The sequence below is a fragment of the Schistocerca serialis genome, chromosome 5, assembly GCF_023864345.2.
Source record: "Schistocerca serialis cubense isolate TAMUIC-IGC-003099 chromosome 5, iqSchSeri2.2, whole genome shotgun sequence".
Taxonomy (NCBI): domain Eukaryota; kingdom Metazoa; phylum Arthropoda; class Insecta; order Orthoptera; family Acrididae; genus Schistocerca; species Schistocerca serialis.
Window position 1 is genome coordinate 54,240,558 of NC_064642.1, and position 23,741 is coordinate 54,264,298.

General features: G+C 44.2%; 1 protein-coding gene across 6 annotated transcripts in view; it reads right to left on the bottom strand.

Annotated features, from left to right (window-relative positions):
- LOC126480948 (ras-specific guanine nucleotide-releasing factor RalGPS2) overlaps positions 1-23,741 on the bottom strand; it is a 365,602-nt gene that overhangs the window by 167,564 nt on the left and 174,297 nt on the right. For 2 of the 6 annotated variants that reach the window (XM_050104367.1, XM_050104366.1), the window contains exon 1: positions 13,551-13,627. The exons of the other annotated variants lie outside the window; for them this stretch is intronic. In XM_050104367.1, the coding sequence (XP_049960324.1) occupies positions 13,551-13,614 (64 nt within the window). In that variant the 5' untranslated portion in view covers positions 13,615-13,627. Of the gene's footprint in view, positions 1-13,550; positions 13,628-23,741 lie in introns of those variants that run through there. 6 annotated transcript variants of the gene reach the window in all.

Genomic DNA, 23,741 nt, shown 5'->3' on the forward strand with positions numbered 1-23,741 from the left:
GAAGTTTAGAGGGTACTGTATGAATCAATAGTCAGACATTCTTATCAGCTATTGTAGTTGCCATCCTCTCCATTTAGCCCCATCTGCCATGAGATACCTGTCTGGGACACTTAATGACGATTATGTTTTATGTTCCTTTAATTGGCGTCGTGCTACGAAGTAGTGTAGAGACATTTACTTTGGCTTGAGAGGATTACTCGGCTCGGTAGGCAGCAACTAGATGACTGACACAGCCTTTTACGGAAGCAATGGCCGTCGGACTCTCGCCAGTTCCGCATCCCCTCTACTGTGTTCTCATATTCTGCTCCCAAACTTGTGAAAACCTGCTTCTAATCTACAATTATACTCTGCAAGCCGTTGAACAGTGCATGGGTGTAGGGGAGTGAAAATAGGAACAAATACTATTTAGGATGATTATGGTCAATTGCTACAGTCACTAACAGTGATTAATTCTTCTCGGGTTATCAGCCGAGTGGTGGCGTCGTCTTGTCGCAACGTTTCGATAAGCTTCGTACCCATCATCTTCTGGCGAAGACAGAATACGCCGAGAAAGACAGCAATCGCATGTCACTGACAGTGTTTCCACTCTGCTCTTCAAAAACTGATACAGTGTTTCATACCCAATGACTTCATCGTCGATAGAAAACAAATACTCACAGCTCATTTTACGTTTGAATTTGTCGGTCAACGGACATTTTTAAAAAACTAAGTGGCCAGTTTACTCACTTTTACAGCATTCACGAGTTGAAGTTCACAAATCCAATGACTTCGACTTGATACTGTTTCCCGTTTCGCTCATGCTGTGTTGGTCAACTTTATATGAGCCTAACTATTTCTTTATTCACTGAACCGATTAACAAAACAATGGACATCCTCCTCTAAGCTACTTCCAAGGCAAGCGAAGCGATATGCTACTGCTAAACCTTTAGCCTAAAAAGCAGGCACTTGTAACAGCAATGTTAGGCACAGTTTTACTAATGTGAATGACCCAGCGAGAACGGACTGTCACTTGAAACCGCATCAAAGGAAGCGCCGTTTCTCTCAGTGCACACGATTTGTTACCAGGAAAGTGATAGCAGTACAGGGACTACCGAGCTGTTGCTGTAGACGCGTCAGACACGCCTCCGCCTTCCACCACAGCCTTCTCATGACAAAATGAAAAAGGCGAATGTTCCTGCATACAGTAAGTTCCCGGTTATTGGAGTGCTGGTTTCAGGTTTGTCCATTATACTTGTATACTTCAACGACTTTTGAAAAATGAAAACAAAATAGAAATACGCCTGAAGTATTCAGTTACGCGCAGAGCAAATACTTTCGTTTACAGTACCCTATTACACAGTCGCTCATGTTTTTACGGTGGGAAACGAGGCCCCAACCCCACTGTCGGATATCCCTGAAATACTTTTCCATTGTTCCTCATTTAACCTTCAGGTAAAAACGAGACACACTGCCATTCTAATGTTCGCGGTCAATTTGCTGTCTATACTTCCGCCTAGTCCTTTTCCTAGGAGCTAACGGTCGATTTCCAACCCGTTGTTTCCGGCGAGTAATGCCCGAGTAAAGCAGTTGGCTTTCAAATGCAACAGGTGGCATGTTTTGTAAATGAATATGTGGATGTTGGTTTATGGCGATGTGGTTTATTTATTTACTTTTTAAACCGTGCAGTCTCGAGTCCAGATTAACCCCGGTTTTTTGCTGTACTTCAACAGAGATCACACTGCACACTGGAATTTATTATTCAGTGGCGCTTTTCGTAATTACACTTTCAGAAGTTGCAGCCTTCCACCTGGGGAAAGAATTATTTCATTAAAAATGGGAAACTTTCCAAGTTTTAATTCCTTTGTTTGTATTCTACGACAGTATATGGAAAAGAATGAACAGCAAAAGGGGGGGAAAAAAAAACGTATAGCAACAGTTGCCGCAGTGAGATCCTCTGCAGCAGTGGCTAACGAAAGCTTATAAAAGCTCGCAGCCACAACGAAGGAACCAACATCAAACATTACAGAAAGAACAGAATCATCGATTCTCTCATTCAAGTTTGTAATTTCACAGCAGGTGATTTCACGTGTTATTCGGTTATCGCCAGCATGCTAAGATAGTTATTATTTCGCTAAGATGACATTTCTAACTTAGAGACCGTACGCCAAGAAGAGAACCTGCTTCCAAACATTGTCTTGTTATTTTAGAAACCGTGAACAATCATTCTGAAATTTAAAGACTATAAGAACGTTGTGCATACTTGTTTCACGACTAATCCACTGTATGCACCATGTCAATAAATTACTTTCGCCAGTATGTCACGACAATGGGGAGAAAGCCGCGGGAAATCACCCATGAGTTCATTTATTCCTGTAGGAATCCAATTAGCATGCTTAATCGGTAATCACACAGTCAATACGCAGGAACAGAAAACGCCACGTTCATTTGAAACACGAGAAATCCACTGTCCTTCAAGTACAGTAAGCGTGTTCTTCCAAGAGAGAAATGTTTTTCAGATATGAGCAACGTAATTTCATCACTCTGTATCAATTTTTGCTAAACAAGTGCCACAATTTAGTAACGAGAACAGCTTAAGTGATTATTCTATTGCATTTTTGAGCATCGTGCGTGGCCCGAGGCTTAAAAACACGATAAAGGAATGTCGCTTACAACACAGTCACTTGTTCCCTTAGTGTACGCCCATTGTGTGATAAAATTTCGTTATAAAATTGTATCGTCACACGGTGTTACGGAATGTCTAAAAAAAATGCGCTCATTCTGATGTTTCCTGAAAGTGGCTCTTGTTCACGCTATACAAATGTTTATTCCGGGAAGAGACGAGACCTCTGACGAATTCGTGATAACAAGGGGCAAGGATTCTGCGCAGCTGCGACCTCGGATTGTGATAATGACTCGTGAATCGTGGGATTCCTCTGTCGGGAAGAAGATGGGAGAACGCCAAAAGATAACGGCGTCCGCCCAGCTGAATTATGATGTTGAAATGTGTGTAGTATCTGGTACGCTTCCATACGCATGTGGCGTAGTAAGGCAGGATCTTTCACAATTTCTGTTGATTGTGGACGTCTACGATACCATTTGGTTTTTAAACATTTTTCACATCAACTTTCACTTGTGAAGAACCTGATTCATCTTTTTGGACTTACCGATTACAAATCGATGGTTCCATACGCCACCGGCTTATACCACTAAAATTATTTTTCTTAACAAGTCACAAAAAACTTGTGGAACACAACCCTATTTTAACATCATTCATGAAAAAGTCAACGATATTTTTAATTAACTTAACCAATCGATATTATGTTACATTAATGTCGTGGCGTAACATTCATAACTTTGAAAGATGGCTCTGAGCACTATGGGACTTAACATCTGAGGTCATCAGTCCCCTAGAACTTAGAACTGCTTAAACCTAACCAACCTAAGGACATCACACACATCCATGCCCAAGACAGGATTCGAACCTGCGACCGTAGCAGTCGCGCGGTTCCGGACTGAAGCGCCTAAAACCGCTCGGCCACCGAGGTCGGCTTTAACTTTTAAAGATATGTAATTGATTTTGTTACATTCATAAATACCTTTTACTTTGATAGTAACTGCAAAGATTTCCTATTTATGATAAACATTGAATATTTCGTAATTATGTCAAATTTTATGAACGGAAGTTCATAAACTGTTATTTTGACTCATAGAATGTTCTGGTTACTCCTACAACGAAGCATAATTGATATGCATAGTACTTTCGCTGCAACATGTGCCACTAATGTTTCGACAGTGAGGATGAGCACAAATTAAGTCTCTTAACTAACTGAATGTAAAGTGCAATTGCTATTTTTTGCTTATTGAACAACATGAAGTGAAATAAACGGCAGATATATGAAAAGTAAGTTAAAATAGTTCAGTCTATTCCCATGGAAAAACACAGGACCTACTGTTTTATCAGGGTTATACAGATATCGCAACTCCTGGATACTGACGCCAACTACAAGTATAAACTTTCAAACTGTCATTAAGTTTCATCTTAACTACTTACTAAAATATTACCGTACTAGTGGAAGACACTAACAAGCAATAAATTTACGCTAATACATTTCGTCACATTGGTGAGAGGTACTTTAAAGCGGGAAACAATTCAGTTTGCTTCCAAACGCCTGTTGCTTTACCGACTGTTGCACCAGTAAATAAAGGGTTAACAAAGCAGAAACGTCGTCGCTAGAGACTGAAGATGACGTTTGTGCGGTAATGATAGAGACGAAGGTAGAAACGCCGAAGATAAATCACGGATTTTGTCCGGGCCAATTTGGCGCGGACACACACAATTTAAGTACGAATGAGAACGCGAGAGAGCGTTTACGGACTTCCAACTTCGTTCAGTGTCTCAGCTCATGTTTGCCTCCGAAACTACCAACAATGTTCCTCTAAAAAGTACAGTGATATACGTAATTATAGCAAAGAGCTAGATAACGGTCTTTGTGCGCTTCAGTCATGTTACGGAACAACACTTCTCTTGACGGGAAACTACTCTTACACCGCCCAAGGAATATACGTGTTTATTTACTGGATTTAATCGTAACGCGATAAGAACATCCCATCCCACATTGTTTCCGCTCATGTGAAACATACTGTGTGGTGCTGGAAGATGGACAGTAGGAACGAAAACGATTTGTTAAAATGAAAGAATCGATAATCAGTGCCTGCTTGCTGTCAATACATTAGCAATACTTCTATGGAGTGTGCACATGCCTCGTTATATAACAACAATTTCGTGTGGCTCAATTGCCTGGTGCAAGTCTTTCCAGAAGAATCCACCTCGGCGACTTGCGTGTCCCCAACCTGCCTCAATCATCAACCCGGGGGAAGGGACCCACAATCCAACGTGCAAACCGAACTACACTCCTGGAAATGGAAAAAAGAAAACATTGACACCGGTGTGTCAGACCCACCATACTTGCTCCGGACACTGCGAGAGGGCTTTACAAGCAATGATCACACGCACGGCACAGCGGACACACCAGGAACCGCGGTGTTGGCCGTCGAATGGCGCTAGCTGCGCAGCATTTGTGCACCGCCGCCGTCAGTGTCAGCCAGTTTGCCGTGGCATACGGAGCTCCATCGCAGTCTTTAACACTGGTAGCATGCCGCGACAGCGTGGACGTGAACCGTATGTGCAGTTGACGGACTTTGAGCGAGGGCGTATAGTGGGCATGCGGGAGGCCGGGTGGACGTACCGCCGAATTGCTCAACACGTGGGGCGTGAGGTCTCCACAGTACATCGATGTGGTCGCCAGTGGTCGGCGGAAGGTGCACGTGCCCGTCGACCTGGGACCGGACCGCAGCGACGCACGGATGCACGCCAAGACCGTAGGATCCTACGCAGTGCCGTAGGGGACCGCACCGCCACTTCCCAGCAAATTAGGGACACTGTTGCTCCTGGGGTATCGGCGAGGACCATTCGCAACCGTCTCCATGAAGCTGGGCTACGGTCCCGCACACCGTTAGGCCGTCTTCCGCTCACATCGTGCAGCCCGCCTCCAGTGGTGTCGCGACAGGCGTGAATGGAGGGAAGAATGGAGACGTATCGTCTTCAGCGATGAGAGTCGCTTCTCCCTTGGTGCCAATGATGGTCGTATGCGTGTTTGGCGCCGTGCAGGTGAGCGCCACAATCAGGACTGCATACGACCGAGGCACACAGGGCCAACACCCGGCATCATGGTGTGGAGAGCGATCTCCTACACTGGCCGTACACCACTGGTGATCGTCGAGGGGACACTGAATAGTGCACGGTACATCCAAACCGTCATCGAACCCATCGTTCTACCATTCCTAGACCGGCAAGGGAACTTGCTGTTCCAACAGGACAATGCACGTCCGCATGTATCCCGTGCCACCCAACGTGGTCTAGAAGGTGTAAGTCAACTACCCTGGCCAGCAAGATCTCCGGATCTGTCCCCCATTGAGCATGTTTGGGACTGGATGAAGCGTCGTCTCACGCGGTCTGCACGTCCAGCACGAACGCTGGTCCAACTGAGGCGCCAGGTGGAAATGGCATGGCAAGCCGTTCCACAGGACTACATCCAGCATCTCTACGATCGTCTCCATGGGAGAATAGCAGCCTGCATTGCTGCGAAAGGTGGATATACACTGTACTAGTGCCGACATTGTGCATGCTCTGTTGCCTGTGTCTATGTGCCTGTGGTTCTGTCAGTGTGATCATGTGATGTATCTGACCCCAGGAATGTGTCAATAAAGTTTCCCCTTCCTGGGACAATGAATTCACGGTGTTCTTATTTCAATTTCCAGGAGTGTATGTATCGTTTGTGAAGACTCATCGCATCGTTGAGAGGTGAAGGCTCGGTCTAAACCAAGAGTCCGTCGTCAGACAGAGATACGATCCCGCGACCTCTCGGTGCGCTCAGTCAAGCGCTTTGCGACCCAGGTCAGACAGATACTTCGAGTTGCACATTCCAGATAGGGATCAGTAGTTTGGTTTTGCTTCTTTGTAGCAATTAACAGAAACAATCAAGCGGAGTTATGTAATGTATTACGAGTAATTTCACACGTACGTCGGAATGCTAACAGAATTTTCATTTCGCCAGTACGACATTTATACACATATCAAAAAACGTTTCACATCACCTCAGATCCAAGAGTTCCGGAACCTGTACAGAAAACTGGAATAGAGTCAACATAAACATAATTTCCGTTCTTTTTATTGCTCATGAGAACCACACATTGCATATTGTACCACCATACAGCGAGGCCTTCAGAGGTGGTGGTCCAGATCGCTGTAACACCGGTACCTCTAATACCCAGTAGCACGTCCTCTTGCATCGACGCATGCCTGTATTCGTAGTGGCATATTATCCACAAGTTCATCAAGGCACTGTTGGTTCAGATTGTCCCACTCCTCAACGGCGATTCAGCGAAGATCCCTCAGGGTGGTTGGTGGGTCACGTCGTCCATAAACAGCCCTTTTTAAGCTATCCCAGGCACGGTCGATAGGGTTCATGTCTGGAGAACATGCTGGCCACCCTAGTCGAGCGATTTCATTATCCTGAAGGAAGTCATTCACAATATGTGCACGATGGGGGTGGGGGGAGGGGGGGGGGGGGAGAATTGTCGTCCATGAAGACGAATGCCTCGCCAATACGCTGCCGACATGGTTGCACTATCGGTCGGACAATGGCATTCACGTGTCGTACAACCGTTACGGCGCCTTCCATGACCACCAGCGCGTACGTCGGCCTCACATAATGCCTCCCCTAAACAGCGGGGAACCTCCACCTTGCTGCATTCGCTGGACAGTGTGTCTAAGGCGTTCAGCCTAACCGGGTTGCCTCCAAACATGCCTCCGACGATTGTCTGGTTGAAGGCATATGCGACACTCATCGGTGAAGAGAACGTGACGCCAATCCTGACCGGTCCATTCGGCATGTTGTTGGACCCATCTGTACCGCGCTGCATTGTGTCGAGGTTGCAAGTATGGACCTCGTCATGGACGTCGGGAGTGAAGATGCGCATCATGCAGCCTACTGCGCACAGTTTCAGTCGTAACACGACGTCCTGTGGCTTCACGAAAAGCATTGTTCAACATGGTGGCGTTGCTGTCAGCGTTCCTCCGAGTCATAATCCGTAGGTAGCGGTCATCCACTGCAGTAGTAGCCCTCGGGCGGGCTGAGCGAGGGATGTCATCGACAGTTCCTGTCTCTCTGTATCTATTCCATGTCCGAACAACATCGCTTTGGTTCACTCCGAGACGCCTGGACACTTCCCTTGTTGAGAGCCCTTCGTGACTAAGTTACAATGTGGACGCGATCGAACCGCGGTATCGACCATCTAGGCATGGTTGAGCTACCGACAACACGAGCCGTGTATCTCCTTCCTGGTAAAAAGACTGGAACTGATCGACTGTCGGACTCCCTCCGTCTAATAGGCGCAGCTCATGTATGGTTGTTTACTTCTTTGGATGGGTTCAGTGACATCACCGAACAGTCAAAGGAACCGTGTCTGTGATAAAACATCCACAGTGAACGTCTATCTCTAGGAGTTCTGGGAACTGGGGTGATGCAGAACTTTTTTTGATGTGTATAGTTTAGTGCATAAATGGCAACAGGAGATGCTGTTCCCGAACTGTGTCCTTGCGATTTTGTAAATTGTGTTCGCCGTGAAATTGTCAAAGAGAAGCATATTTTCTAGAAAAATGAATTTATGCTTCAACAAACGCATGCAAAGGGTGCATTGTGTACTTGTTCCGCGACTTATCACCTTGTTAATCATCTCGGTTAACTACTTTCGTCAATACATAAGAACAGGGCCTAGAGAAAGCCACAGGAGTTCATCCGTGAGCATTCATTTAGTCCAGTAGGAATCCATTGGCACTCTTGTCACGCTTTACAAGTAGTTTCGAGATACAGTCTGACCTAGAATTTTAGCGTTGCTTGCTCTCCTTTCAACGTACACCACAGTCATGCTTTACAAGTAGTTATGCATGTTAGTGTAATAGTTGATCGTTCATTCTACAAGGAGTGTTCCAATGAAAAATTACGAAGAGCCCTACAACGTATCCGGTTATTTGAATAATTATTTATTATACATATGGTTTGGTGGTAAAATTTAATCTACTGCTAAGTTCTTGGCACCTGAAACTAATGGAACAAAGGCACAACTGTGAAGTATGAAAAATACCTTTATGGGTCAGTTCCTACCTGTCTTCGTTCACAACACACAGACGATTAACATGTCCAATGAAGTCGCAACTTACCATAATAAAATTGTTTTATACGCAAAAACTGTATGCGCAGAGCCTAATTAAAAGATCTTCAATTATAAATTCTTGGGGCAATGTACCAAAGCGTCACACTCTGGAAAAAAAATATTTTTGCTTGTTAAAAAGAACTAAACGTGGTTCATTCAGGTTGCAAAACATGGGGCAAGTGATGACCGTCCGAGGCGCTTCTTAGCGTGTCTAGCAGACATCTACACAGCACACCCCCCCCCCCCCCCCCCACACACACATTATTGCTAAGACTCTAAGTAATCTATGCCGTTGCCTTGACAACACCTGGAAATGGTTCCTGACGAGGAAGGTGTCATTTACTCGTGCAAACATTTCTGACTAAACCGGGCCGCCCCCGACTTGAAGTACGGAAGGATTCTTCCAGGTGCATCTGTAGGAAATTCCCGTTGCTGCCGCGTCTCGCAGTGTGGGTGCCGTTAACTGGCGCAGCAAACGTTGTCAGCGGAGGACGGCGCTGACGCCATGTCGATTGCCGCAACGTGATAATCGGTCCAAGCGACACTTGCGGGAATGCCAACGGTGCTGCAGGTTTAGAGTAACGAGTCTATCCAAAATTCCTTACCTGATGACTAACGGTCTCTCACCACGAATCCACGGATGTATTTCCAAGAGATAACATTTCTGGTTTGCTTGTTATGGTTTCACAAATTATTTGCTAGGAGGCATCGTCGTTTGCTTCAACGAAATTCATCAAGCCGTCCATATGGGTTATGATGGAACTAATTGGTCCCCCTGGTTTGTTATAGATGTTACGTTCTCTACCCTCTCTATTAAGTCCACTTCTCATCTACAATACATTTTTATATTCACCAGTTCCATACACTAACATTAGCCCTCGCACCACAATTCCAAGGAAGTCAGATTACGTATTTCAAACGGAGTAAGGCATTACATTCACGCGAGCTGAAATTTGGAATTTAATTACACAAATAACGAATATGTAACTAGTTGCAACCTAGACAATGAGGTGCACTGTTAGCAGACATGGCAAGGACAGAAGTACAGCCCCTTAACAGGGCGCCATGTATGGATGCGCTTCGTACAAAGTGTAGGAAATCCATAAAATCGTTTTTGTCTTGAACGAAAAACTACTCGTTTCTACTCTCTCCTGCATTATGTTTCCTCTAAATTACTGAAACTGCTGAATCTGAGCGGACTGAAACATAGCACTATGTAAGGAAATTCGGCTGCACCAGAGCATCTTGCTTACGTTCTTCCACGCTTATATGTTACGAAGTAACTAAAGAAATTTTGTAGTGTGATGATGCGAATGGACAAGAAACCATATGTTTGTATGTCTGTCGCGCGGTATTAGCCGAGCGGTCTAGGGCGCTGCAGTCATGGACTGAGCGGCTGGTCCCGGCGGAGGTTCGAATCCTCCCTCGGGTGTGGGTGTGTGTGTGTGTGTGTGTGTGTGTGTGTGTGTGTGTGTGTGTGTCCTTAGGATAGTTTAGGTTAAGTAGCGTGTAAGTTTGGTACTGAAGACCTTAGCAGTTAAGTCCCATAAGATTTCACACACATTTGAACAAATATGTCTTATAAATAAGAGTTCGAGCTATTCGTATAAATATTGCCGTAGCTGTAGGCCACTTAGCATCAAGAGATGGTATACTAAAAGAAAGAGTACTGGCGTGCAGAGTTGTGTGTTTCTTATAGGCGTGCCACTTAATTAGTGTTGGGGAAGTGAATATCTCAGGTACTTGATTAACCCACGTTGTTTATTACATTCAGACGGTTTACAGTGCAGCAGGAATGAGAACTTTTGCCTTGAGAACGCTTTCCACTAAGCTAAGGTCGACCTCGTCGCTCAACGAAGAGCGGTAGCTGCAGCATGTAAACAAGAAATGATGCTGTGGTGTGACATGCCATCAGAGGGCAGTTGGGTTGGGCTGTTTGGGGGAAGAGACCAAACTACGAGGTGATCGGTCTCATCGGTTTAGGGAAGGACAGGGCAGGAATTCGGCCGTGCCCTTTCAAAGGAACCATCCCGGCAAATGCCTGAAGCGATTTAGGGAAATCACGGAAAACCTAAATCAGGATGGCCGGACGCGGGATTGAACCGTCGTCCTCCCGAATGCGAGTCCAGTGTGCTAACCACTGCCGGTGGCCGTGCGGTTCTAGCGCTGCAGTCCGCAACCGCGGGGCTGCTACGGTCGCGGGTTCGAATCCTGCCTCGGGCATGGATGTGTGTGATCTCCTTAGGTTAGTTAGGTTTAAGTAGTTCTAAGTTCTAGGGGACTGATGACCTAAGATGTTAAGTCCCATAGTGCTCAGAGCCATTTTTTGCTAACCACTACGCTACCTCGCTCGGTCAGAAGGCAGTTGACAAATGTGATTCGATGTATAGTTTGGAAGGACGAATACATGTACTGAGGGTTGTGTGAACGCTGCGAAAAAGCGAAATAAATGCCACATAATAGAACCTTTCTGGCATCTTTTAAAGGAATATACCGCCAGTTGCCTGTTTTATTGTTTATTTAAGTACAACGCAGGTTTCGGCCTTTTAGGCCATTTTCACGTACCTGATTTTATGTCTTTAATATATATTGCAGAATACTTAACATGCTGTCACTAGTTAAGTATCCTGCAATATATGTTAAATACACATAATCAAACACCTGAAAATCGTATAAAAGGCCGAAACCTCGGCTGTACTCAAACAATAAAGGCGGTGTGTTGCCTTAAGAATTCTGCTTGATTGTTGCTCAGCAATATCAGAAACTATTTTCTGGTATCCTTTGTACCAGTGTGTTATTAGCACAGTTGTACGTGGACGTATCTGAAATTGAAATTCAGTTGTACGAAATATTAACCCGACACAATACAGCTGCATTAAAACTACAAGAAACGACCGAAACAACATAGAAAATGATAAATACAAAATATTATATACACATTATTATATACGTATTATTATTAACTTGTCTCAATTTCTTGCTGAGTGGCACGTAGAAGTGATGATAATGTTGGATGTGGGGTGCTCAACTGCATGGTCTTCAGTGCCATTACAAAGTGTGAACATGCTATTCTCGTGTGTGTGTGTGTGTGTGTGTGTGTGTGTGTGTGTGTGTGTGTGTGTGTGTGTGTGTGTGGGTGGGTTGGGGGGAGGGGCGGCAGCGGCGGCGGCTTAAAATGCACTGAAGTCAACCTATAAAACATAAAATAATCGCCGACATGATACATTAAATTATTAAACTGAAAATCGAGGAATAATACCTGCGATTTCAGTGACCGCAGTTTGTTGTTCGCCACTTCCATACATTCGGTTTCTCTATGACGCATGATTCTTCTGTCAGAGAAAGAACGAAAAATACCCACCATAGTTTAACAACTAAATTCGGAAAATGCTGAGTAAGCAAATGCTGTTGCACTATCGGTTCAAAACGAAACGCGCAAATGAAGACAGGCAAAGGATAGTATAGATTCGTGCGTCTTCGAAAAGACCTATGCGTGAAGCATACAACCACAACTGACATCCTACGCAAAATATCTGACCGAGAAACTGACAAAATTCTGGTTCTATGTAAAGTCACTAAGCAGCTCTAAGGCTCCCATCCAGTTATCCGTTGATCAGTAGCAAAATTAAGGTGAAAGTTTTAAATTACGCGTTTAAGAAATCGTTCATGCGGGAGACTCGTACAAACATACCATCGTTTGACCAACGAAGAGACTCTCGTATGCACGACATTGTAATAAGCATCAGTGGCACAGGGAAACCACCGGAAGAGTTGAAAACAAATAAGTCGCCAGGTCCACGTGGAATCTCAATTCGGTTTTACAAAGAGTACTTTACCGCATTGGTCCCTTGCATTTATTACGAATCTCTCGCCCAGCGAAAGTCAATGAGTTTGGCTTGATAAACGAGTGAGAAGGGCAACTGGGAGTGAATGGGATGTGAGCGAGTTACAGGTGAGGGGGAGGATCTTGTGGTACAGGTGAATTGCACGTTAATTGCATGTTAATAGGAGCGCGATTATGTTCGCATGCCAAAACTTTTGAGAAAATTTTTAAGGATTCTGAGGAACGGAGAATGAGGCTGCTGGTACCCCAGAGTCTGTTAACAAACAGGTGCGTTTTCGCTATTTTGTGCTCCAATATCAACATTTTTCCGCTGGAACATAATTTATCTCAAGGTGCAGAGGCACTTAACAGCGTTCGACAGCGAATGAGATCCGGCTCTTGGATATTTTTTTTTCACTAAAACACTAGGGCACACGGGTCAAAATTTTCCACTCTCCGCTTAGCTACAGTTGGCTTTGAAATTACTGACGCTTCTACACAGGACTCCGTTGACGTAGTATGTCAAAACCTGACTGACTGACAGACCTAAGAAGTTTTACAAACAGTCTTCCAGGAGCTTGACAGTAAAAACGTTTAGTTGTCAGTAGACATCTTGAGCTAAAAGCAGATGAGCCGCTTCGCAAGTTAAAGAAATGTATTGGAAATTGTTTTCAAAAGTAAAACAGGGCTTTCCCAGGCCTTTTTGAGTAACTTTAAGGAATTGAAATGTACTTTACACGTCACCACAGACCAATGAACGATAGAAACTTTAGACGCACTGTAGTCAAAACGAAAGAGTAATGCGTTGTTAGTGTCAGACCAATAACTGAATGGCAAACGCGTGTAGCAAAGGAACCAGGCTTCTTTATCGTGAAAGTTTACGTGCAGTTATAAGAAAAAACTACCACAATACAAATAAACAACAGTTTTCTCACACTGACGGGGCGAAAATTGATGTACTAAAAATGCACCTTACCACGGACTGCCTTGAGAACTAGGCTCAGCGTGGTCTTCGTCAGTAGCATCAGGCGCTGGCGCATCTTGCCGCATGTGACTGGCTCCATGCCCGAACCCCGACTGAGGCGGCAAGAAAGAATCAGGGCTCAGGTATCGGGCAGCAGGCTGCAGCTGCCACCCGCAGGTGGAGCAGATGCGGCGCGGACACCTGCCGCGGCGGCAGCTGGCCGGCCCAACACCCGGAGCGGCAACAGCTCGTGCCCACCGGGACAATCACTGCCTCAGCTGCCTTCCAGACGTCTTGTCTGAGGTGTGACGTAGCCTCGTGTTGCCTTTCTATTAGTCCGCAAGAGATGGATGACAAAGCGGTGTGCAGGTCAATGATGAGGGGGGGGGGGGGGGGGGGGATGGGTGTGTAGGAAACTCTGCACGTACTCCGCAAACCACTGTACAGTACTTGTAAATAATAGATTTCAGCTGTCAGTCGTCCTTTTTAAATGTTATTGGCAGATCTAGATTTCAGCTAGAAACTAGCCATTCTCAATGCTAAGAATACAAGAGGTACGCAGTTAGATGTCATAGAAAGTTGCAATTAATGGCTTAACTCGTATGGTTTTTATATTACATACCACTATCATTTCTGATCAATGCATGCAATGCCTGTTGGTCGGGATTCATCCACAGTTAATTGAATACTACTGTTCGCGGAAGGCTGGCTGTATGGAGACCACATCGGTTGGTCACATGGCGCCATTTGTGTGAACTACGTATAAACCTCAAGGAAAGTAAGCCACTTCAAATTTAAATACATAAAATGAAACATAAGTAAAATTCTTAAATTGTCGTCCGACTTTTTCATATTTATCATCAAGTAATAAAATTGCCATGTTCACTCGTTGTGAGTCCTTCATTATTATTAAAACATTTAAATTACGTCAGGTGGGTAAAACTTTTTAAATTTTTTAAAAAATTTGTTAAAACTTATAAAATACTAGAAGCAATGGTTCAAATGGCTCTGAGCGCTATGGGACTTAACATCTGAGGTCACAATCCCCTAGAACTACTTAAACCTAACTAACCTAAGGACATCACACACATCCATGCCCGAGCCTGGATTCGAACCTGCGACCGCAGCGGTCGCGCGGTTCCAGACTGAGCGGCCTAGAACCGCTCGGCCACTGCGGCCGGCACACTAAAAGACACATGCTGTATACGCCTATTAGTTTATATGGCTCAAATATATATTTATTTTTATATTATATCCCCCTTTATTAAAACATAATAAGTATATTGTTCATCATATTTACTAAATAGTTCATAGGTGGCGCCAAACATCAGTCAGATGCATGGTTACTGCAATTTGGCTATCCCAAATTGTAAGAACCATGCATCTGACTGATGTTTGGCGCCATCTATAAACAATTTAGTAAATATGATGAACAATATACTTATGTTTTAATAAAGGGAGATATAATATAAAAATAAACATATATTTAAGCCATATAAACTAATAGTTGTATACAGCACGTGTCTTCTAGTGTTTTATAAATTTTAACAAATGTTTAAAAAAATTTAAAAAGTTTTACCCACCTGACGTACTTTAAATGTTTTAATAATAATAAAGGGCTCACAACGAGTGAACATGGCAATTTTATTACTTGATGATAAATATGAAGAAGTCGGACGACAATTTAAGAATTTTACTTATGTTTCATTTTATGTATTTAAATTTGAAGTGGCTTACTTTCCTTGAGGTTTATACGTAGTTCACACAAATGGCGCCATGTAACCAACCGATGTGGTCTCCATACAGCCAGCCTTCCGCAAACAGTAGTATTCAATTAACTGTGGATGAATCCCGACCAACAGGCATTACATGCATTGATCAAAAATAATAGTGGTATGTAATATAAAAACCATACGAGTTAAGCCATTAATTGCAACTTTTTATGACATCTAACTACGTACCTCTTGTATTCTTAGCATTGAGAATGGCTAGTTTCTAGCTGAAATCTAGATCTGCCAATAAAATTTAAAAAGGACGACTGATAACTGAAATATATTGTTTACAAGTCAATATAACAGTCGCTGAGTGCAACAGCCTTCTGAATGGAAGGTAACCTGACTGTACAGTACGTTTTGGACGGCATTTTGCACCTCTATTACACCCATCCTTTCCTTTCCTACAAGATTTGTATATGGAGCGTGGCAAAATGATGAGCCATATTATGTGTTTTCAAACGCCCTGTGCATATTTTACCATATGCGAAACAAACCGCTGGAAAAATGTCTTGCAACACCTACATATCTGCGAGCTGAGGTACAAGCGCGACAGCGAATGCTAGAACAAGCCTTATGAAACTAAAAGAGAAACTTTAGTTAGAAATAAATAAAACAATAACCAAAACGCAGGTAGTGTGTTGGAAAGTGCTCATACTTGCACACTTGTGAAATCAAAATCTGCTCCTGGGTAACATTCGATATTATTTTGTTCCAGCCCGAGGATTCCAACACGGGCCGACACTCCGAGGCGCGTTGTACACGACGTGAACGAGACGTTACTGCTGCAGTCTATACAACTCTTCAACAACGACCCTCCCGACATCGGCCAGTGTGTCAAGAGCGCTCCAGAAAACACACTCAGTCGAGTTCCCGTCAGCAGATACGTAGGTCATACCACTCGGTTTGCATCCTGCCTCCAGCAGCGAGGTGTTCAACAGGTGTGCTCACACATTATCGCCTTGGAAGACTTGCGATTTGGCGAAGTGCTGACTGTACTCAAACTGCCCTCGATAGCGATGAGATATCCGACGTGATAACGGCCCAGAACATGACTATCCTATCTCCCACCTGATCCTTGGAGGCAGGACTCTCGAGACGTGTTCTGGATCTCCACACTTTTCTACGACGAACGAAGAAACCCGACGTCACTGATCCAGATTCCGCTCCAGGGGTCTTCTAGTCCAACTTCTTCTCGCTCCATCGAGCTGAAAGGTTTGTACTGTTGTTCGTAATGGATTTCCCAAAATCAGATTGATCGTGAGGAGTTAGGAAAGTACTACCTGGGTCGAAACAACCCCCCAGGTGCCTCAAAAAGGCAGCGCGCTATTCTGTAGTATTTTCCTCGGGATATCTAGGAACCAAAATTTGTAGGCACCGGTCATCAGCTAGTTTTCTTGACTGTGGGCAACCATTGCGAAACATATCTACAAAGTTGCTTCTTCGAGTACCGTCGTTGTGATATACGATATACACCAACCAGGAGGGCATCATCCTGCACTGACAACCTTAGTTGCTGTGAACTGGAAACATGCGCACTGTCTTAAGGCTGAAATGTTGACAGACTGAACTCTGTTCACAAGTCGTATTGTCCCGTTAACGATTAGACACCGAGCTCTACTGAAATGCACTAGGAACGTAGGTTTGCTTTTATTTCCACTATACAGGTGGAAGGAATATACAGGGTGTTAAAAAAAATACTTTTACTAACGCTGGGGACGGGTTCCCTACAGCAAAACAAGAAGAAAGGTTTATACAAAAACATGTCCAAAAATCTTTCGTTTTCGGGTAATTAATGAAAGCTGACGTTCGACAGTTTTCCAGGAACAACCCAACAACTTCAATTATCTATGCTTCCGTTTGATTCACTGTATGCTAGATGGTTTTTTGTTGCCAAGGAGGCTTCTTTATATTCGTCATTCGTCTGTCCTCAACGTGTCCATTGTGTACATATATTAAATAAAGGTTATGAGTTAACTGAAAGTGCTCTGTTCAAACATGGCAGGATATTCATTTCGTGAGCAGGCAGACACGGTTTTCATGTACGTCCGCGCGAGTAGTAATGGACGAGAGGTTGCACGTCTGTATCAGACGGCCTTTCCAGACCAAAGACAGCCGACTCATCCAACCTTCGATGCTGTGCATCGTCTAGTTGCCGAGACAGGAATCATAGCACCACAGATTACTGACCGAAGAAGACCATGTGTTGCTCATACGACTCACCAGGAAGAGCACGTTCTATAGGCTGTAAAAGAAGAGCCAGGTATGAGCGCAAGACAAATAGCTCTGTCATGTGGTACACCAAGTTCAGCGTGGAGAATACTTTACGAGCAACTCATGTATCCGTATCACCCACCATGGGAGAAGTTTTGCCGACGGTTTGTTACGGAAACTGCCAATTCGTTGTTTGTCGCTTCAAATTTGTTTGCAGACGAGGCAAGGTTTGAAAGAGATGGAATAACAGATTTCCACAACTAACGTGTATGAGCTGATTGCAGTCTTCGTGCTACAATACAGGCTACAGTGTCAGTTTAACATTACTGTGTGGGCTGGAATTGTAGTTGACTGAATGGAAGGGCCATACATCCGCCCAGCACGTCTTACAGCTGACAGACACGTTATTCAGAACACCCTCCAAGACTTAATGGAAATTGTGCCCCTGGAAATAAAAGGCAGCACGTGGTTTATGCAAGACGCAGTTCCAGGACATTTCAGTCTCAGTGTTCGAGGTACAGCGGCTTTTATCTGTCATGAGACGGACAGGTAGAAGAGGATTAGTTCCATGGCCTACACGTTCCACCGACCTCAGTCCTTTGGATTATCATCTCTGAGGCACCTTCAACAATTAGTCTATGCAGCTGTATGCTTTCGGACATATGTTTATATGAACTTCCTTGTTTTGTGTAAAGAACCTTTTCCCAAAGTTAGTGAAAGCGTTTTTGAAGTATCCTGTGTAGAGGGACTCTACAAGGAACATGAATTGAAGACAATGTTGAACAACAGCAAGAGCAAGTAGATGAAGCGAAGTGGGAGGTAAGACACTGCGAGTAGAATTTGTCAGACCATTGAAACGTCTGAGTCAAAACAAGACCTCTCGAGTATATATTGTTCCCCCAAGAGTTATTGCGGTTCTCCTCAGTACTACTTATTACAAAGATATTTCTCTGTTATGCAAAATATATGAGACAGGCGAAGTCCCTCAGGTATCACGAAGAATTAAATTCCAGTTACAAGGAAAGCTGGTGCTGACAGGTCTGAATATTACCTATCCACCTTGTTAATAAGTCATTACAGAAGAATGGAAAAACTAGAAGAAACCGAATTGGGGGGAGAACAGTTTGGGTTCCGGAGAGACAGTACCGACTTTACGACTTGTCTTAGAAGACCAGTTAAAGGTAGGCAAATGTAGTTCAAATGGCTCTGAGCACTATAGGACTTAACTTCTAAGGTCATCAGTCCAGTAGAACTTAGAACTACTTAAACCTAACTAACCTAAGGACATCACACACATCCATGCCCGAGGCAGGATTCCAACCTGCGACCGTAGCGGTCGCGCGGTTCCAGACTGTAGCGCCTAGAACCGCTAGGCCACCCTGGCCGGCGGCAAATGTAGTCTTCTAGCCTTTGAAACTGTTGATTGTAATACACTCTTTGAAATTCCGAGAGTATCAGAGATAAAATGTACGGAGCAGAAGGTTGTACACAACTCAGAAAAAAAACAGACTGCAGTTTTAAGAGTCGAAGGACATGAAAGGGAAATAGTAGTTGAGAAGGGTGTGAGACAGGGTTGTAGCCAATTTCCGAGGTCCTTCAATTTGTACATTGGGCAGTCCGTAAAGGAAACGAAAGTGAAATTGGGAAAAGGAATTAAAAGTTCAGGAAGAAGTTGAAGTTTGTATATGACGTAATCTGTCCCAGACAGCAAAGGACTTTGAAGATCAGTTGAAGAGGATGGGTAGTGCCTTGAAAGTACGAAACAAGATTAATATAAAAATATATTAAACATGGGTAATGTAATGTAGCCGCATTAAATCGGACGATAGAGAGGGAACTGAAGTAATTAAATGACACACTGAAAGTAGCAGATGAGTTTTGCTATTTGAGCAGCAAAATAACTGTATGCTGTATTCCGCCGCCGTTTCAAATGATTTGGTGTAGTTTCTATATTCTATTTTACACTAACCTTACGCATTAAAACAATTTAAAAATCTCACATCAGATTGAAGGAGGGGTGTGTGTGCCGTGTAAGATACCCTTCGCCCTTCCATTGCTAGGGAAACAATAAAAAAACAGTCTAGAGTGTCCTGCGCTATGAACTGGGCAGCCGTAATAGTTCAATAACATCTTCTCGGTTTACAAACCGAGTCAATTCGAATAAAACACTCGAGCTTTCGGTAGCTGTCTCCGCCATTAACAGGAGTTACGACCACAGACTGCCGGGGCCGAAAAGATGTTCTGCTTGCACTGAGGTGCCAACTCGTAGGACAGCGATATGCATAAATACAGATGGCAGTAGTATCGCGTGCACAACGTATAAAAAGGGCAGTGGACTGGTGGAGCACTCAGGTGAATCATGTGAAAAAGTCTTGACAATGGCCGCCGTCGGGAGATGGTTCAAATGGCTCTGAGCACTATGGGACTTAACATCTATGGTCATCAGTCCCCTAGAACTTAGAACTACTTAAACCTAACTAACCTAAGGACACCACACAACACCCAGCCATCACGAGGCAGAGAAAATTCCTGACCCCGCCGGGAATCGAACCCGGGAACCCGGGCGTGGGAAGCGAGAACGCTACCGCACGACCACGACATGCGGGCCGTCGGGAGATAACAGACTTTGAACGCGGAATGGTAGTTGGAGCTAGACGCATGGGATATTCGATTTCGGAAATCGTTATGGATTGAATATTCCGAATCCCCAGTGTCAAGAGTGCGCCGAGAGAATACCAAATTTCAGGCATTATCTCTCACCACGGACAACGCACTGGCCGATAGCCTTCACTTAATGACCGAGGCTAGAGGGTTTTGCAAAGTTTTCTCAGTGCTAACAGAAAATAAAAGCAACACTGCGTGAAATAACCGCAGAAATCAATGTGGGGCATCCGACGAACGTGTCCGTTAGGGCAGTGCGGCGAGTTTTGGCGTTAATGGACTACAGCAGCAGACCGCCTTAGCTAACATCACATCACATCATCACCTGCAGCGCCTCTTCTCGACTCGTGACCATTGGTTGGACCCTAGACGACTAGCCTGGCCAGACGAATCCCGATTTCAGATGGTAAGAGTTGATGGTAGTGTTCGAGTATGGCGCAGACTCTATGAAGCCGTGGATCCGAGCTGTCAACAAGGCACTGCGCACACTGGTGGTGGCTCCATAATGGTGTGGGCTGTGTTCACACGGAATGGACTGGACCCTCTGGCCCAACGGAACCGGTCATTTACTGGAAATGGTTATGTTCGGCTACTTTGAGACCATTTGCAGCCATTCGACGATGTAATTTTTATCGATGAGAATGCGTCATGTCACCGGGTCACAGTTGTCGCGATCGGTCTGCAGAACATTCTGGACAATTCGAGCGACGTGAATCCCACCGAGGGCAGTTCATGCACGAAACCCAGCACCGGCAACACTTTCGCACAAAGGCAGCATGGTTCAGTATCTCTGTAGGGCACTTCCACCGACTTGTTGAGTCCGTGCCATGTCGAGCTACTACACTACTCCGGGAAAAAGTAGGTCCGACATATTAGGAGGTATCCCACGACTTGTCACCTCAGTGTAATGGTGGCGCCTGGAACCTTCCAGAGAGGGCCGGAGTGCTGCATGCGCGGGAGGCAGGTTGGGCAGCTGCTAGCCGGTCCGTACCGCCGCAGGACTGGGTAACGACCCGAGACGTGAGGGGTCGGCGCCACGTTGGAAGTGCCGCTCCCGCGTCACTACAAAACGTCAAGCCTACCGTCAAGATTTTATCGAAGTCTGACACCGCGAAAGATTCCGAGGATATCCATAATTCTGATGTCCCACGTTCCATATTGTGTCCAACGCTATCTTTTAACACTGTTAGAAGATACTACGTTAGAAAGCTGGTGTATATCCTGGTAGGCAGTGCCTCGTCTATGGAAAACTGCTCTGCGATACGACAGATAGCATTAAATGCTGCGCTACATACATAATAATCATGATTCTACTCCCCAGAGCAATGATGATACCTGAGTTAACTGTCTTGATATCGAGATACCCAGCTATGCGGCAGGGCAGAACAGCTACCCCTGCTCCCTCCAGCCTTAAAAGGGGGCTTCAAAAATTCGATTTTTAGATTTTAGCATATTTGAAATGCCTGGTCTTTCCTGCGTGAAACAGTTTCTGTTTTATATAAATACGACAATTTTTTCGTGAGATATGATGGTTTTCCTGACACGCGGTCTTTACCAGAATGATCCTGACACTTGGTGCAAGTACATGAGAAGTGTCAGATATGACCACAAACATTCTTTACCTGCATTAGTAATGAATGAAATTAAACCCATATTTAGACATTTGTTAAGATACCTTGTTGAAGAAATGTCTTCATGGGAACCCCAAAATTTAAATGAATGTGTGAATTCTGTCATTTGGAACGGTTACCGAAACTGTATTTGTTCAGCTTACAACCCTCAAATTTGGTGTTTATGATGCTATTTGGCCGGCCGGAGTGGCCGCGCGGTTAAAGGCGCTTCAGTCTGGAACCGCGCGACCGCTAAGATCGCAGGTTCGAATCCTGCCTCGGGCATGGATGTGTGTGATGTCCTTAGGTTAGTTAGGTTTAAGTAGTTCTAAGTTCTAGGGGACTTATGACCACAGCAGTTGAGTCCCACAGTGCTCAGAGCCATTTTTTTATGCTATTTTATGCTTCAATGATGGTGTAATTAGAAAACTGGAAGTTTTGGAATTATTGGGCATAAAATTTAGTGGAAATACTGCAAAATCCTTGGTGAAAATAGATAAAGAGAGAATCTGCAAAGCAGATATTACTAATTTAAAATGCACGAAAGAAGCCAACAGAAAAGAAGAGGGAGCAAGAGAAGAAAAGAAGATCAGTATGATTCAGATGATGCTCAGTATGGTGCAGGAAAATATTAGTGGCAAGTAATTCTCATCAAGAACTATACTAGAATCGCAATATTAAACTTTAAATGGATTTTTCTCAAAACATTTTTTTTATTTTCAGGAATCATTATTTGATAAACTAATGAGGTTAGAAACATGAAATTCGGTCGATTTGTACTGCAGATGGTAATAAGTTGTTACAAGTAAATTGAGAACCACCAAACAATTAGAAACTGTTTTATAATAATTAATGTACAAAAAAAGTTAAATTTTACTAGTGAAAGAATAATTTTTTTTCTTCAAAACCATACGACGTATTATGTTCATTTTACTTTTAAGTTGAGGCACGTATGTTATACATATGCAGCAAATATTTCATTGTTTTATCACTTATAGTTCTTTTGAAAAGTGTACGTATTCAAAGGGTAAAATAGCATTGGCAGAATAGGGATAAAACTGCCTTCCGTCTCCCCTTAAGTAAACCTAAACAACAATAGCAACAGCAACAGCATTCTCTGCAAATCGAACTTGCATATTCCACACAGACGTAACAGTTTCAAGACAGCCAGAACATGTAATGGATACTGACTAGTAGAGCGGTGTTTAAGTACAGCATTGTTTTCGTGGAACCTTCCCGCCTCTCCTCGCTCGAATCCTTGATAAGCTAACTAGTCCCAGAAACCTACGACTCCTTTGTGACGCACATCTCACGTCTGTTCTGTAAAAACGACACGAATATCCTTTTCAAGGTAAGCGCAATTGATACTATTAATTGTTTCCCTAAATATTAGAATTATTTGCATACGCTACCTCTGAGTGTCACTGTGCATACTTATATCCCGATGTGCAATTTTAGGCGACTCACTCCGGTTGAAGAGCACAGAAGAGCTGTTTTGCAGACTAGTTCTTCCCTGGCCATCTTCATAATAATCATACACTTGCAATGCAGCAGCACGTAATGCCTATACAGTTTTGGTTTCAGCTGAACGTAGGTCTATCTCAGTAGCTTAATTATACCGCACTGAAAATTGGATAATTGTTAGGTTTGCGTCTACGTCCAGCAAAGTCACGTTAAAAATGAAAAAAAAAGCACTCGGTCTTCAGGCCACGAGTGGCCTTCCGGGACCATCCGACCGCCATGTTGTCCTCAGTGGAGGATGCGGATAGGACGAGCGTGTGGTCAGCACACCGCTCTCCCTGTAGTTATGATGGTATTCTTGACCGAAGCCGCTACTATTCGGTCGAGTAGCTCCTCAATTGGCATCACGAGGCTGCGTGCAGCCCGAAAAACGGTAACAGCGCATGGCGGTCTGGATGGTCACCCATCCAAGTGCCGACCACGCC